Genomic DNA, 13,841 nt, shown 5'->3' with positions numbered 1-13,841 from the left:
GAACAGATAACCTAAGCTGGCCACATGTGCCCCTAAGCATTGGAAAGGGGAGGGCTCTTCCATTTAAGGAAATCAGGTATTCTTTGGAGGCCACGGTTAGCTCAAAGCTTGCCTCCCATGTCCATGACCAGCAGAGAGCAATGGAGACACACTTAAAGAATCAGGAGACCATCTCAGCAAGAGCCAGGGCTGTAGATCACTGAACTTGAATCTTTTCCTGATGGAGAATTTTTCACTTCATCTCTCTAATGTCAGCATTTTTACTCACCTATTCTGGTAAAACAAGTGGTTGTTTCTAAAATCTGTTTCCCCCAAGTGTTAGTTTAATTAATGAAGGGAGTGTTTCCCAGCTTCGATATTCTCTAGTTGTACAGAATCCTATACAGCTATAGTGTAGTCCATGTCCCTATGGAGAGAGAATTAAAGTTCAACCAAAGATGTGCCCACTGCAGCAAACAACAATGGGAGGAAGACATTCAGAGATCTGGCCACAATTTAGACCTGTCCCTTTATCAGCTGCTGCTCTGACCAATGGGGTAGGTGACATCTAGTGGCATCAAAGGCGGGCTTGCCTCATCCCTTCAGATGGAAGGTGGCTGAATTCTATTCTCTCCAAGATCACTTAAGGAATCTGCCATTTCAGCCACACTGTCCCCATATTAGGACCTGTGTGAGAGAAACAATGCTAATACATTCTGCTCATCTTTAACACAACTCTACACCCAAGGGGGGGTGGGGAGGATAGAGTCTATGTCTTTCGTCTTTCTTTTTGTTTTTAAAAATGTGTGAGTTGGAAAGTTTCCAAAGAGAAAGAGATATTAAAGCTGCTGACGTTATCTTGCCAACCAAAGCACCCTGTCCACGGGTCATGCGTAGGAGAGAGAAGGACCTTTAATGGAGAGGTGTCTTTGGACACCCACCATAGTTTGTCAGTTTGCAGATGCTAATGGAGCCAGGCTTGGTGACTGAAGGGGAAAATGGAATATGAAAGCAAAATGAAAGAGGCCCTTGAAGCAAGCATGTCATTTCTAAATGAAGGTTTCATGCAAAGGGATTGAGTCTTTTTACAGCTGCAAATGGGATTTTTAAATAAGATGAAATAAAAGGACACTTTGGCTCCTTGAAGATTCTGTAATGAAATACAGTTTTCCTAATACCATGGGACCCGCATTTCTCCCTGTTTTACGGTGCTATTCCTTGACGTACAAACCCGTATTTTCTCAAGTCAGCATTTGATGATGGATGTCAAAATACAGGCCATGTATTATGCATATAGCATTGCCGATTTAAGGTGTTTACTTGTCAAGTTGGAGAAATTCAGAAACGTCACATCCACTGAATCTGCGCAGCTGTCACTTGCAGTTTTTCACGCTTTTGAACGAAACTTCTGATGAAAACAGTTTAGTTTCTCCTTCACTATTCTGGGGCAAGAAAACAGCTAGCATTCCACATGCATGTTCTTGGTTATGTGGTTGGCTGAGACACACACATTCCAGAGTTCAGGAAGGTGGACACTACGCTGTCATTGAAAATTACTTACCCTGTACATACTATGTCAATATAAAGAATAAAATGAAGTGCAATCAGGGAAAGAAAAGTAAATAAAACTTTTATCTTTCTGAAAGTATGGCATTCAATAGCATGAAATTTATATATGGAAGACAGAAAAGAGGCAAACATTTTTATCTTCTCCTGGCATTTCGTGCACCATGCTCCTCCCAAACAACAGGCAATTATTGAGCATCTGTCATTTCCTTCCTGAGAAGGATTCGCACACACCGTCATGCCAGAGTCAAGCCCATCTTGTCACATTGCTGCAGAGTAAGTGGGGAGACTGGTCACACAATCTGCTTGGGATTTTGTCCTTGGAAACTTAACAAGTGACTTTGTATCTGTAAATCCCTAATTCACTGATGAGCCCACATAGCAGTCCTTCAAGGGCAAAGAAGAAAACCCAGAGTGACTGTGTCTGCCTGTCCTCTAAGGTAGAGGAGCGGATGGGGCCCTGCGGCCGGCACAGAGCTGAGGTACCACTTGCCACGTGCTTCACTTGGTTAAATTAATGTTCACTGTATGAATGTGTGAGGTAAATTCATGTCTCATGTTCATGTGTATCTGTGCACATCCTTAAAGAGGCAGCCATTCAGCCTAGCTGGGATGACTTCTCACCCTCACTAATCTTGAAGTTGTGGCTGGGTTAAGCTCATCCTAATCTGCACTTGGGATTTGGGTCTGAGGCCCAAAGAAACCCAGACCACAAAAATCATAAACCAAGTAGGCTATTTTCCAGTTCACTCTGCCCACTTCTGTGTTAGGAGATCTGTGTTAGGCACACTGGAAAGTGCACGGGTCCACTCTGAGCAAGTGGCATATGCATCAGTCAGGATGATTTTAGTTGCAAGTATAAAAATAAAACCCACCTAATTTTAAAAGCAACTAATTTTGGCTTAAACAAAAGGGATATATATTATATACATATATGTATATTCATATATATAAGTACATAAAACCATCCTACCTCAGGATTTCTTCCTACAGGAGATTTCATATATAGATATATAGATATGTAGATATGTATATAGTTTATATATAATTTATATAATATTTATATATGTAATTTACTTATATAAAATTATATAAAATCTTATTATATACATACTAGTATAATCATATATATATAGTTTACATATATAATTTATGTATATAAAGTTTGTATATATATAATTTATATGAAATCTTATTATTCTATACATATAATCAAATAGATATATAGATATATAGATAGATATAGATATAGATATAGATATAGATATATGAAATCTCCTGTAGGAAGAAATCCTGAGGTCAGTTGGTTTTGGTTCCAGGGTTGGTTCATCAGGAACTCAAGGACTGCTCTTCCTGTTGTTTTGTCTTTCATCATTCAGTTCAGCCGATACCATTCAGCTGACTTTGTCCTCAGCTGGTGCCCGTTCTAGTTATGAGTTGGCTGCCACAGTTCCAGGCACTGCAGGCACAAAAGCAATGTCCAGTGAATTAAAAGAGAATCTCTCTTCCTATGTGGTTCTTTTTAAGAGCAAGGAAACACCCCCTAAAAGTCCCCAGGAAGATTCTCAACCACTTCCCCTTGGCCAGAACTGTGTCAAAAACCTAGGTAAGCCTCGCTGGCAAGAGAGTAAGCAATCAGTTGGTTTATGATAACAAGATAGGTTAGGTCATGCTGTGATGACAACAAACAAATCTCAGTGTCTTAAAGCAACACAGATTGCTTGTTGCCTCACTCAGAATGCTTTGTGGGTCTGGGCTACTGTCCAGGGCTGCTTCCCAGCCGTCTTCTCTACGGTTGCCGTGGTCTGGGAGGACAGGCGGTGGGTTGATGTGTACCAGAAGTGATGGTATGCATGGTTCTGTTCACTTTTCGTGGGCCAGAACATTTCCTATGTTGCCTGGTCACATCTAACTTCTAGAAGGCCCTTGGGTATAATTCTCATGTGTGCCTGCGTGGAGAGGGGAACGAAACTCTGAGCAACATCAACAATTCTTGTAGAGACTGGTTTTTAGAGAACTTTCAAAGTGGGCTACAATTATTTCCAATCGTCTCCTACTTTGTTCTTCTAAAAACAATTCATCAGAGTTTATCCTGGTAGTGCTAATTGTTGACCTATAAATAATGCATATGCTACATTTTTTTTTATTGTGTATATACCTTGAACTCTCATTATTTTCAAATTTTCCACAAAACTGAATTTTCTCCCTTTTCTTTTTACTTCTCACCAGGGTTCACACCTCCAGGAATGGACAGAACCTCGCCAGACAACAGCCCAGTGCACGGGATGTTGCGTCAGCCGTCCATCACAACTGGGGTCAACATCCCCATCATCACTGAACTAGGTAGGGGTGAACAGTAGCCATGGGCAGAATTTTTAGTTCTCTCTTCCAACCATATCGGATAAGAGGAGGTTGGCCTGGTTTTTAGCTCCTTCAGGATAGTAGACTCTAGTGGGGTTTGTGTAGAGGAGATTGAAGAAAGCATGTGTAGAAATATCAGATTAGCAAAAGGGAAAACTGATCTATGTTTCCTCTGAGATGAATAGACAGTTTCCTTCATGCTGGTCACTGTTTTCAAAGGCATATGTGATGATGGATTTTAAACTGGGGCATAAATCAGGGCAGGGAGAAGAAGGAAGGAAGGGCATAGCCCAGCCGTGGGCAAACTACAGCCCGTTTGAAATGAATAAAACTAAAAAAAAAAAAAAAAAAAAAAAAGACCGTACCCTTTTATGTAATGATGTTTACTTTGAATTTATATTAGTTCACACAAACACTCCATCCATGCTTTTGTTCTGGCCCTCCAGTCCAGTTTAAGAACCCATTGTGGCCCTCGAGTCAAAAAGTTTGCCCACCCCTGGCATAGCCCATGGACTCCTGGTAATTCTCATGGGAAGCACCTCTGGACAGCTCCTAGAGTCAGAACCCTCCATGGAGGCACCAAGCTCCAGCTCTAAGCAAATCCCATTTAGAAAACTGGAGAGAAGTCACCTAATGTGTCATAACGCTACATTTACTCTGTCCTCACCGGACTTCTCAGACGAAGGCCATTTTCAGTGAAGGCCACTCGGGTCCAAAAGTGATGGGGTTTTGAGGGCCACGCTTGTTGGCCAGTGGAATCCCACTTTTAACCTGACCATGACATTCCCTGCTTCCACTATAAATACTACCTTCCTATGGTCCAGGTCCCGGGTCCCTTTACTTTAGAATGTTTCCTCTGTTATTCCCTCACTCTTTTCTTTTTCTGTACTTTCCTCCACTCCCTTTCCCCAACCCTTAAACGCTGTATCCAATTAGCTAAACCTGGCAAGTTGCCTTTGGTATCAGTCAATCAGGAAAAAAACAGTGGGACGCACATTCTAATGATAACTGAACTGGGTAAGAAGCACTGTTTTCCTTTACATCAGTATCTCTTTTGTTCTGTTGTTGGTGTTCCCAGCCATCATCAGCTTGTGTTTTATTTCGCCGGCTGTAACAGAAAGGCTACCCCATGGCACTGCTTTGAATGCGTTTTATTTGTGGCTCTGGTTGGAATCGACTGTCTTGTTCTGGCCTTTCTTAATGATTTCCCCACACACGGCACCAGGGAACCTTTGATCACACCCATCTGACCTGGCAGTTGTTTTCAAAGCATCTTTGCTCTAATGCATTTTCTTTGGCCTGGGCCTTGTGTTTTTTTGTGTGTGTATGTGTTTTTTTTTCCTGTTTTTTTTTTTTTTTCATTCTTTTCCACGTGTCTCCCTGCTCTCCCGCCTTCTCCCTTATACTCCTCTTCCAACACACTGTCAGCTTGACTGACATGTCTTCACAGCTCTCGGAGGAAGTCGAAGGAAAAATATAAAAATTTTAAGATAAGAAACCTAAGATGGTGCCTTCCCTCCAGCTGTTTATTTTCCTTTATTCTGACTTTATTTGCCTTTTTTTTTCATATTAGGCCTTTTCTCAGAAGCTCTGGTTCTGAAGCTATAAAAGTAACCAGCTCCTAGGGGACTTTTCTTTCCAAAGCAGATTTCAGGAAGGGTGCCAAGGATGAGGTTAGCAGCACGGGGGGCACAGCCCTGACCTCTCCCTGCTGGCCCAGAACCCGCTCTAGGAGATTCAGAGTGGACTCACCGGGAAGACGAAGGGCCGGGTCATGACTGCATTTGTCAAGCCCTTCCACGGGTCCCCACGACTTGGCAATACCTCTATGAAAGGCACCCATCAGCAGCAGGTCTCAGAGCCGGGGATTGATCTTCTAAATAGAGACAGCGAAAGTGCTGCTCGGCGGAGGGCTGGGCAGAGAGGTGGGGGCACCTGCCTTCAGATGACTCACAAACGAAACTAACATGCCATTTTCTTGGCCCCCAGATATATTTCAAAATAAAAGAGCAGCTTTTAACACAGTCATCTTGCTTGCAAGGTGTCTAGGAACTAAGGAATAAATTGTCCACCACTCAGCACCACATTATTGTAGGCGTAGCTATTTATCAGGACAAATTTGCTCAGGTCGAGGAGTCTCACACTATTTTTTGTTTCCACCAGTGGAAGAGGTGTCTTTTCGTGTTTAGAGAAGTTGGCTGAGAGCCTCGGTTTCGGGAATGCTCTGCCCCAAATCTTAGTGTTGTCAGAGAGCCAAGGAGCTCCTGCAGCCCCTACCTCTGGTTGGAAAATCCATGCGAACGTGTTCATCTCAGAAGCCTTCAGAGCATTTCAGAATTCTCACTGCCAGGAATTGCTTTTCCCATTTGGAACTCATGTGCTGCCAGCTAGCTAGGACATCTTGACCTGGGATTAGTAGAAGAGAAAAGAAACAGCTTGGTGCCCCAAATCTGAGGCAACAATTCAGGCCTTCAGTGAGCATCATTGAGTCTCCTGAGCCCTTTGTCCTCACTAGATGTCTACCATAAGCTCAGAGAACTTCCCGTGTTCCCATGATGCCCATCGTCTGTGCCTTCGACCTAAAGCCCAATTTTCCTAGTGGTCAGACCACCTTGGGCAATCATACAATCATTCTCTGACCACCTCACCTCCCCGGTCCCCCCAAATATTTACTATTTGCCTACGACATGTTTTGAGATGTGTTCTGCATACTCCAAGCCAGCAAAATGCACTTTGAGAACCACAGAGGATGCCAAGGTCAAATAAACTTTTAAAATTGTGTAGTGTATTCCAGTCGTCACCCATTTGGAGAGTTCCAATTGGTGTTGGTGAGTCGAAGTCCCACAGGAAGGATCATTTTAAAGCTGTTCAACCTGCCTGTTTCCCAGTTGTATTTGACCTTGTACCTATTGGGGTGATTGTTTTAATCACCTCTTGGCACCTGCATAATGATTGTTCTGTAACATAGGATGAGAGTAACACTGGCTGTCCTCCTCCTGAGGCTGGGTAACCCAGAACAGTGCACAGGATTTTCACTGAACCCTGGCTCACACCCTGAAGTCTGTTACCAGTGACTCAAACCCCAGCTCGCTGAAAATTTAGACTCACCTCTCCCTACTTTGGCTACTTCCCCTCTAAGTCTAGTACCAGCCCTTCCTCATCATCATGAAAAGCGGTAACCGATGCTCCTCCTTTTGGGGTGTCCATACACACTCCCTCCTGAGCTATTAAAAATAATTAATACCACGTCCTCTGCATGTTGTCCCAGGTCACATTTTCTGATTCACAAAGTAGGAAGACTCAACAGTGGCCAACCCATGCATGCTTGCGGGTACATGGAGGGGCGGGGGAGGGGCAGCTACAAGTTGACCCTGGTAGGATCCCTGAATAGGCCTTATGGGCTTCTGAAAGCTGGGGATTTCCATACGTAAGGGGTGGACTGAAGGTTTAGTGTCACAAAGGCGATTCTGAGAGCAGCTAACATCCGTCAAGATGCTGGGCCAAGCATAGTGGTGTCCTGGCAACCTTACGAGAGGGGCTGTCATGCCCCATCTACGGAAGGAGAAACTGAGGTGTGCAGTGATCATCTACAGAGGGAGTGAGTGCAGAGCCTGAACCCAAAGCCTGCTTGGCAGACCCTGCATCTTGCACTTTCACGCACGAGCCTGTGACCAGTGCTGCTGCGACCATGGGACCCGGATGTGATAAACTGAGGAAGAGCAGAGCCAAGATTTCTCCCCATTAGAATCTTTCTCTAGGGAAAGTGTCACTTAAACATAATTCTGTGCCTAGCTTTCCATCCTATTACCATTTATTCTGATTTATACAATAAATAAACAAAAGTTAGAAAAGAGTTGTTACCCAAAAAGTTACTTTTGGGGGAAAACTACTCTAGGAAAGAGAATTAGCTGCTGATACTTTAGGAAGGAATCAGAAGGAGGAAATCGAATCGATTCTTTTCCTAAAAGCACAATAATTATTCTAGAAATCACCAGTGCTCTCTTCCCCCACCACAGACTTTCCCCCACTGTTACTTGCTCTGCAAAACTAATCACTGAAGTCAAGATGGGAATGGAAATTAATTTGTCATTTAATTTTTAATAAGTTAAAGGCATCTCAGTGACACAGCCAATCAGTCTGCAGGCGCGCGTGCCGGAGGAGTCCTTGAGGAATCCTCAGAAGGAATAAAACACAGCACCCCGGGCTGCATCTGCAGAAGCTGACACGCGGGAAAGACAGCTGTTTAGGAGGGGGAAGGGAGAACGTGGGCATCAGCGCCTCGGATGCAGAGCAAGTCTTTGTCAGCTGCTTGCTGGAGGCAGCCGGCTAACACCCCACGTGGGGTCGCCTTTGTATTAGCATGGCTTGTGGGGTGTCCCCCAGATTCAGGGCTGGGGACACCAGCCACTCCCCAGGCAGATCTCGGGGCAGGGTATGGGCTGTGCCTGCCTGCGGGTGAATTCTTTGCTCTTTGCCTCTGCTGTGCTCCCAGTCAATTGCTCTTCACTCTTAATAGGTTGCTTTCTTTTCCTTGTGGCTAAACTTACCATCCAGCATGGCTAATCCTGGCGACTCATCCTTGAACTACGCCCGTCTCTCAAAGGGCTTGGCTACCAAAAAACACTGCAGGGTGTTTTTCGGTCATGATTCTAAAACTATACCAAAGGACTGACCAGCACTGTCCGCTCGTCCTCCCGCAGCCTGCCATGGGGCAAGCCTGCCTGAATGCATTGCCCTCCGGGCCTTGAAAACTTGGTCAGGAGGAGCCGTCCCTTGAGTCCCATGGCCCCACCCCGAGACCCATCCACAGCTTCTCCCATGCTTTCCTTCCCAGTGACCTCACTGTTCCCAAACCACTAGCCTGCTCTTCCTCTGGTTTCACTGACTATGTGTAGTTTTTTGAGCTAATTCTTATTTATGCTTTTTCTAGTGAACGATACTAATGTTCAATTTCTGGACCAAGACGATGACGATGACCCCGACACAGAACTGTACCTCACGCAGCCATTTGCCTGTGGGACAGCGTTTGCCGTCAGCGTCCTGGACTCTCTCATGAGTGCGGTGAGTGGGCGCGGGATCCGGGAGTGGAGACCTCCCGAATGAGGGGCGCAGGGCTGGAGCGTGAGCAGCTGTGGAGCCTGGAAGGGGATCCCAACATTCATCAAATTATCAAGCACATAAATGTTGATTAAAATTCTTGAAGGTTCAAGAAAGGCTATGAATAAATATAAGTGAACACTTGACCTGGTCTCAGGTTCAGAGAGAGATTCCATAAAGAAATAATAGACATTTTATATCAAAATCTGAGCAATAAAGAGGGGAGATTTTGTGGGGAACAGTGTCCCCTAAGGAGGACAGCAAGTGCAAAGGCCTGACAATCTCAAGGAAGCCAGAGAAAGCCTGTTTGGGTGAACAACAGGGAGAGGGACGGGGGCGGGGCAGGGGAGGGAGGGAAGGTTGTTTTGTGTTTTTTATCCTCATCCTAGGACATGTGTAGAGAGGGAGAGGGAGGGGGAGAGATAGAGGGAGAGGGAGAGGGAGAGAGAGAGAGAGAGAGAGAGATCAATGTGAGAGAGAAACATCCATTGCCTGCCTTCCATATGTGCCCCAACTGAGGATCAAACCTGCAACCCAGGTGTGTGCCCTGAACGGAAATTGAACCAGCAACTTTTGGGGCAGGGATGATGCTCAACCAACTGAGCCACCAAGCCTGATGGTCTTTTTATTTAAAGAGCGATGAGGAGGCATCGAAGGGTTTGGAGCTGGAAAGTGCTGTGATCAGGTTTACATTTTAAGGGAAATGTGATCAGGTTTACTGCCTGGGCTGGGGTGTGGAGGATGGTTCAGGAGGCAGGATGGCAGCAGGAAGTCTGCGTAGGAGGCTCTCATAGCTCAGACTGGGATAGGGCTGCAGAGAGGAGGGATTTGTGTAGATTTCAGTGGTGTTTGTTGGTAAAATTGAAAGGACTTGGGAAGAGATTGAATATGAAGAGAACAACGTGTCAAGGGTGACTCCTAGGTCAGTGCCAGTCACCGAGACGTAAGTTGTGTGTGAGGACCAGGCGTGAGGACCTGGCATGAGGGCCAGGCCCGGACTGTTCTTTGTGGCAGGGAAGGACTGAAGTGGTGGCAGAGAGCGGAGGGTGGGCTGGCCAAGGGACCAAAAGCATCTTTAGTTTCTCTATAACAATGTGCATTGTTTTATTCACTTTTGAGACTAAAAGCAAAGAACAATTAAAAAATAGGTCCCAGCTAATGGAGCCATCCTGAACTATAAAAGCAGACATTTGAATGGATCATAACCTGCGGACTGTGACATGTCCCCACTGAGTGTCTTTATTTATTATATAGAAAAGGCTCTCTATTTTGGAATTCTCAAGTTCGCCATTTTTGAAAATGCAGCCATAGGCTGGATAAACACTGACCTTTGGAGAACCCATGAAGAAGAGTTTTATTGAACACATTAAGATCATAAACATAGCTCAGAGAGGTTTTATACACATACATTTCTTAAAGAGCTTAAGAAGGCTATTCCCCTGAACACGTTATACAACTGATATGCTAATTATGCGTTATTCTCATCTATTCATCAAAGACTATCCTAGGACCTCTATTTGAAGAAAAAAAAGCATAAAGCTTTTTAAGACTTATTTAGGTTATTGTCTATTCCTGAATGTGGTCCAACTGCAAGTATATCTGAGTTAAATATCAGAATTATGGATTTAAAAATAATTATGAAACAGCATTCATCTGCATTAAGGCTGACTGGGCTCCATGCCACACAACCGCTTTCCAAGCCAAGAGGAAAGGAAGTGGTCCCCGGGGAAGGGCTCTCTTGGTCTCCCAGGCTGTGACTTCCTGAGGCCTGAGGATCCTGAGCCTGGCCTTTCTTCCTGCTGGTGATGGGGGCTCAGTTTGGGCAGCCTCCTTCAGCAGGTTGGAATGGATGATAGAAGCTGGAGGATGTACTTGTTACACTACTCTATTCTCTGCAATGGTTCTTCTAGTCTCCAGATTCAGTTTCCAGCAGATTTCTGTAATTCGTCTCTTTGAAAATGTCATTTTACTTCTGATCCCAATTAGAGAGATTATAGAAGGCTCTTCTCACTAAGAGATAATTAAACTGTTTATTTTTTTCAGAATTGCAAATGCATTATTAAATATTTTAAAATTCAAATTTATAAAGTTATTTATGTTTTGACATACCAGGCATTCAGTATATACCAGGCAGGACCAGCTAACATCATTTTCAAGGCCACTTTTTCATAAATTATTAAGAATTTCAAAATGGTGGCAGCAGGGTATTAAACCAAGTGAGGGGCACTTCTGAGCATGGACCTTGGGCAACGACACAGGCCACACACCCATGAAACCAGCCCTGGGTCCAAGGAATAAAACTGGTTGTGAGCCCCAGAGAACTTCAGTTCTGTACAGCCAAGGGGACACATATTGGCCATGGGGTGGGGGTGGGGGCACATCTGGATTGAGCTGCACAGCTATCTGTCTACTTTATCACTGGGGAGTCCATTCTTGGAAACTCAGAGGAGAAATCACAGTGAATTGGTTTGAATTTTTTTTTTTTAAAGCCATCACTAATCTCCTTTGAAAAGTGTACTAAAGTGTTTGGGAGAGGATGGCTAAGGCATGTGTGCCTGCAGGTCTGTGGGCAGCTTTTCCTCTGAATTCCAGCCTTGGAAACAAGGGATTGGGAATCTACTCCTGCCATGGTAGTTCCCAGCAGCAGCAGCCTTTATGGAGGCCCAGAACTGTTCAGGCATGTCAGCTGTAGTATCTGATCTGTTGGGCAAAACATGAATAAACTTAGTCTAAGTATTGAAGCAAGACATTCTTAACTGATCCATTGATAGTAACTTTTCAAATAATTAACCAAATGCCAGTGATTCCAGGCCTTGCTAGCATTGCCGAGTGTGAATGAGTTTCACAGTGAGGTCTTGAATTGGGTCCTAGTTCAACAGATCCAACTGGATTTACACCTTCTGATAAAATCTTACCTGTGATTTCTTTGCATTCCACTCCAACCCTAATTAATGAGAGAGAGAGAGAGAGAGAGAGAGAGAGAGTCAAGGACTAAGACAGGTTGGACAGAAATATAAATTGAGAAAGTGAGATTCCTCCAAGAAGCAGGAGTGAGAGGTAAGCTTCTATTATGGGCATTCGCTTACAGGCAGCGTCATGACATCCACACACACACACATCTCTTTAGATGATGATCTCCCTTTCCTAGCACACCTCCCAGAATTGCCATTTAATCACACATCTAAACATCCCCTGAATATTGTCCTTTATAACTCCACTCCTGCTGCTTACTGCTTCATTTGTTAAAAGAATAATGTTTTGATTCATCACAGGCAATCCTGGAACAGATAGGGATGTTGCAGACATGGCCTCATGGTGTTCTGCTACAAATCAACAGCAGAAACGTGTGGCAAGAGGGGTTCATGCCTCTAAGAAGATCACAATTAAAAATTGTATTTTTCAGAACACCAGCTTGCTGCTCACACACACACACACACACACACACACACACACACGTGAAAGGAACCCTCTCTGTAGTTAGAGCTGAAATGGGCACACTTAGATTTCTTTTCCACACCGCTACCACTTCCCCCTAGCCTCATCCTTGATTTGAATTCCACCAGGACACTCCCTAGAACAAAAAGTCATGAACTCAAGAGCCAAACTTCTTGAATGCTGTTCCCAGCACCCCAATTTACCATCTCTGTTCCCTTAACCTCTCTATGCCTCAGTTTTCTTATCTTTAAAATGGGGTGATAATAGTACCTATGTCATGGGCCTATTGAGGTGATTAAATGAGATAAGGTTGTAAAGTGATTAGTGCAGAACTTAGCACACGACAAGCTCTACATGTACTTGTTGTTATTAAGCAGTACATTTGGGCTTACTAAATGCCAGGCTGTGAAGAAGAAAGATGAAGACCCAGCCCTCACATTCTCCCAACCTTCATTCTAGTACAAGCAGCAGTAACCAAGTCAGTACATGAGTACCATTAGGGAGGGATGGCTGATTTGAAGCACATGAAATAGCTTCAGTGGGAATGGAGACCTGTTTTAGCCAAAGTGGTCAGAATCATGCTGTCTCAGGCAGTAATTTTGACACTGACACTGAAAAATCAGAAGAGATGGGGGAGCCTCGTTTTCCCAGGCAAAAGAAAGGCAAGGGTTGAAGAGCAATGATGAGCTGGGCTTTGTTTGTCTGAGGGGGTGAGTGAAGAGCTCAGTGGTTGGAATGTGGTAGACCTGGGAGAGGGATACCAGGACGCAGTCAGACAGGCCAGGCCATCGGCCACACCACGCAGGCTGAGTACAAAAGGCCCCGTCTGGTCAAGTGCTAAGTCTGGGCTTAGACACTTCAGTCTTGGTTAGAGGCTGCTCCTTTTGGATACTCCCGCAGCCTTAGAATGTGACCTTGGGAAGCTGGACGCGCATGATTGACTCTCTTAATTGTACTTGCATTAAGGGCCGAACCCCTGAACTGTGTCATGGAGAAGACCAAGTTCTCGGTGAGCCCAAGCTGACCCAGTGCCGTGTGAAGTGAGGCCCATTAACAAATGACTCCTCCATCCTGGGCAGCAAAGCTGGGGCGGTGTCAGCGTGGCAAACAGTAGTATGTTCTGTTGTCCTCAGAACATGCCACTCTGTCACATTGGACCAGGCAGGCCCAGGGTTGGAAAAAAAAACCACACCAAATAGTTCTCATCCCTCATGAAAGAAAAATACTAAAAATAAAATCCACACCATGAAAACTAGGAAATATGAAAAATGGCAGCTATGACATGGAAAATGACAATTTTAGAGCAATTATAAACGAAAGGCAAAGTGCCATTAAAGTTAAGGCAATGTTATTAAAAGATGTGTTAATTTTCAGTTAAATTTTCTATAAAAGACCAATTAGTT

General features: G+C 44.4%; 1 protein-coding gene across 1 annotated transcript in view; it reads left to right on the top strand.

Annotated features, from left to right (window-relative positions):
• Positions 1-13,841, top strand: part of KCNMA1 (potassium calcium-activated channel subfamily M alpha 1) — a 672,109-nt gene that overhangs the window by 645,056 nt on the left and 13,212 nt on the right. Inside the window, exons 26-27 of the mRNA XM_070433250.1 lie at positions 3,775-3,888; positions 8,837-8,967. Coding sequence (XP_070289351.1) covers positions 3,775-3,888; positions 8,837-8,967 — 245 coding nt within the window. The remainder of the gene's footprint in view (positions 1-3,774; positions 3,889-8,836; positions 8,968-13,841) is intronic.

This window comes from Myotis yumanensis, unplaced genomic scaffold, assembly GCF_028538775.1.
Source record: "Myotis yumanensis isolate MYYU_CA2020_CCGP unplaced genomic scaffold, mMyoYum1.0.hap1 SCAF_13, whole genome shotgun sequence".
In the NCBI taxonomy this organism is placed as follows: Eukaryota; Metazoa; Chordata; class Mammalia; order Chiroptera; family Vespertilionidae; genus Myotis; species Myotis yumanensis.
Note: the sequence above shows the minus strand (reverse complement) of the source record. Positions and strands in the feature narration are given on the sequence as shown.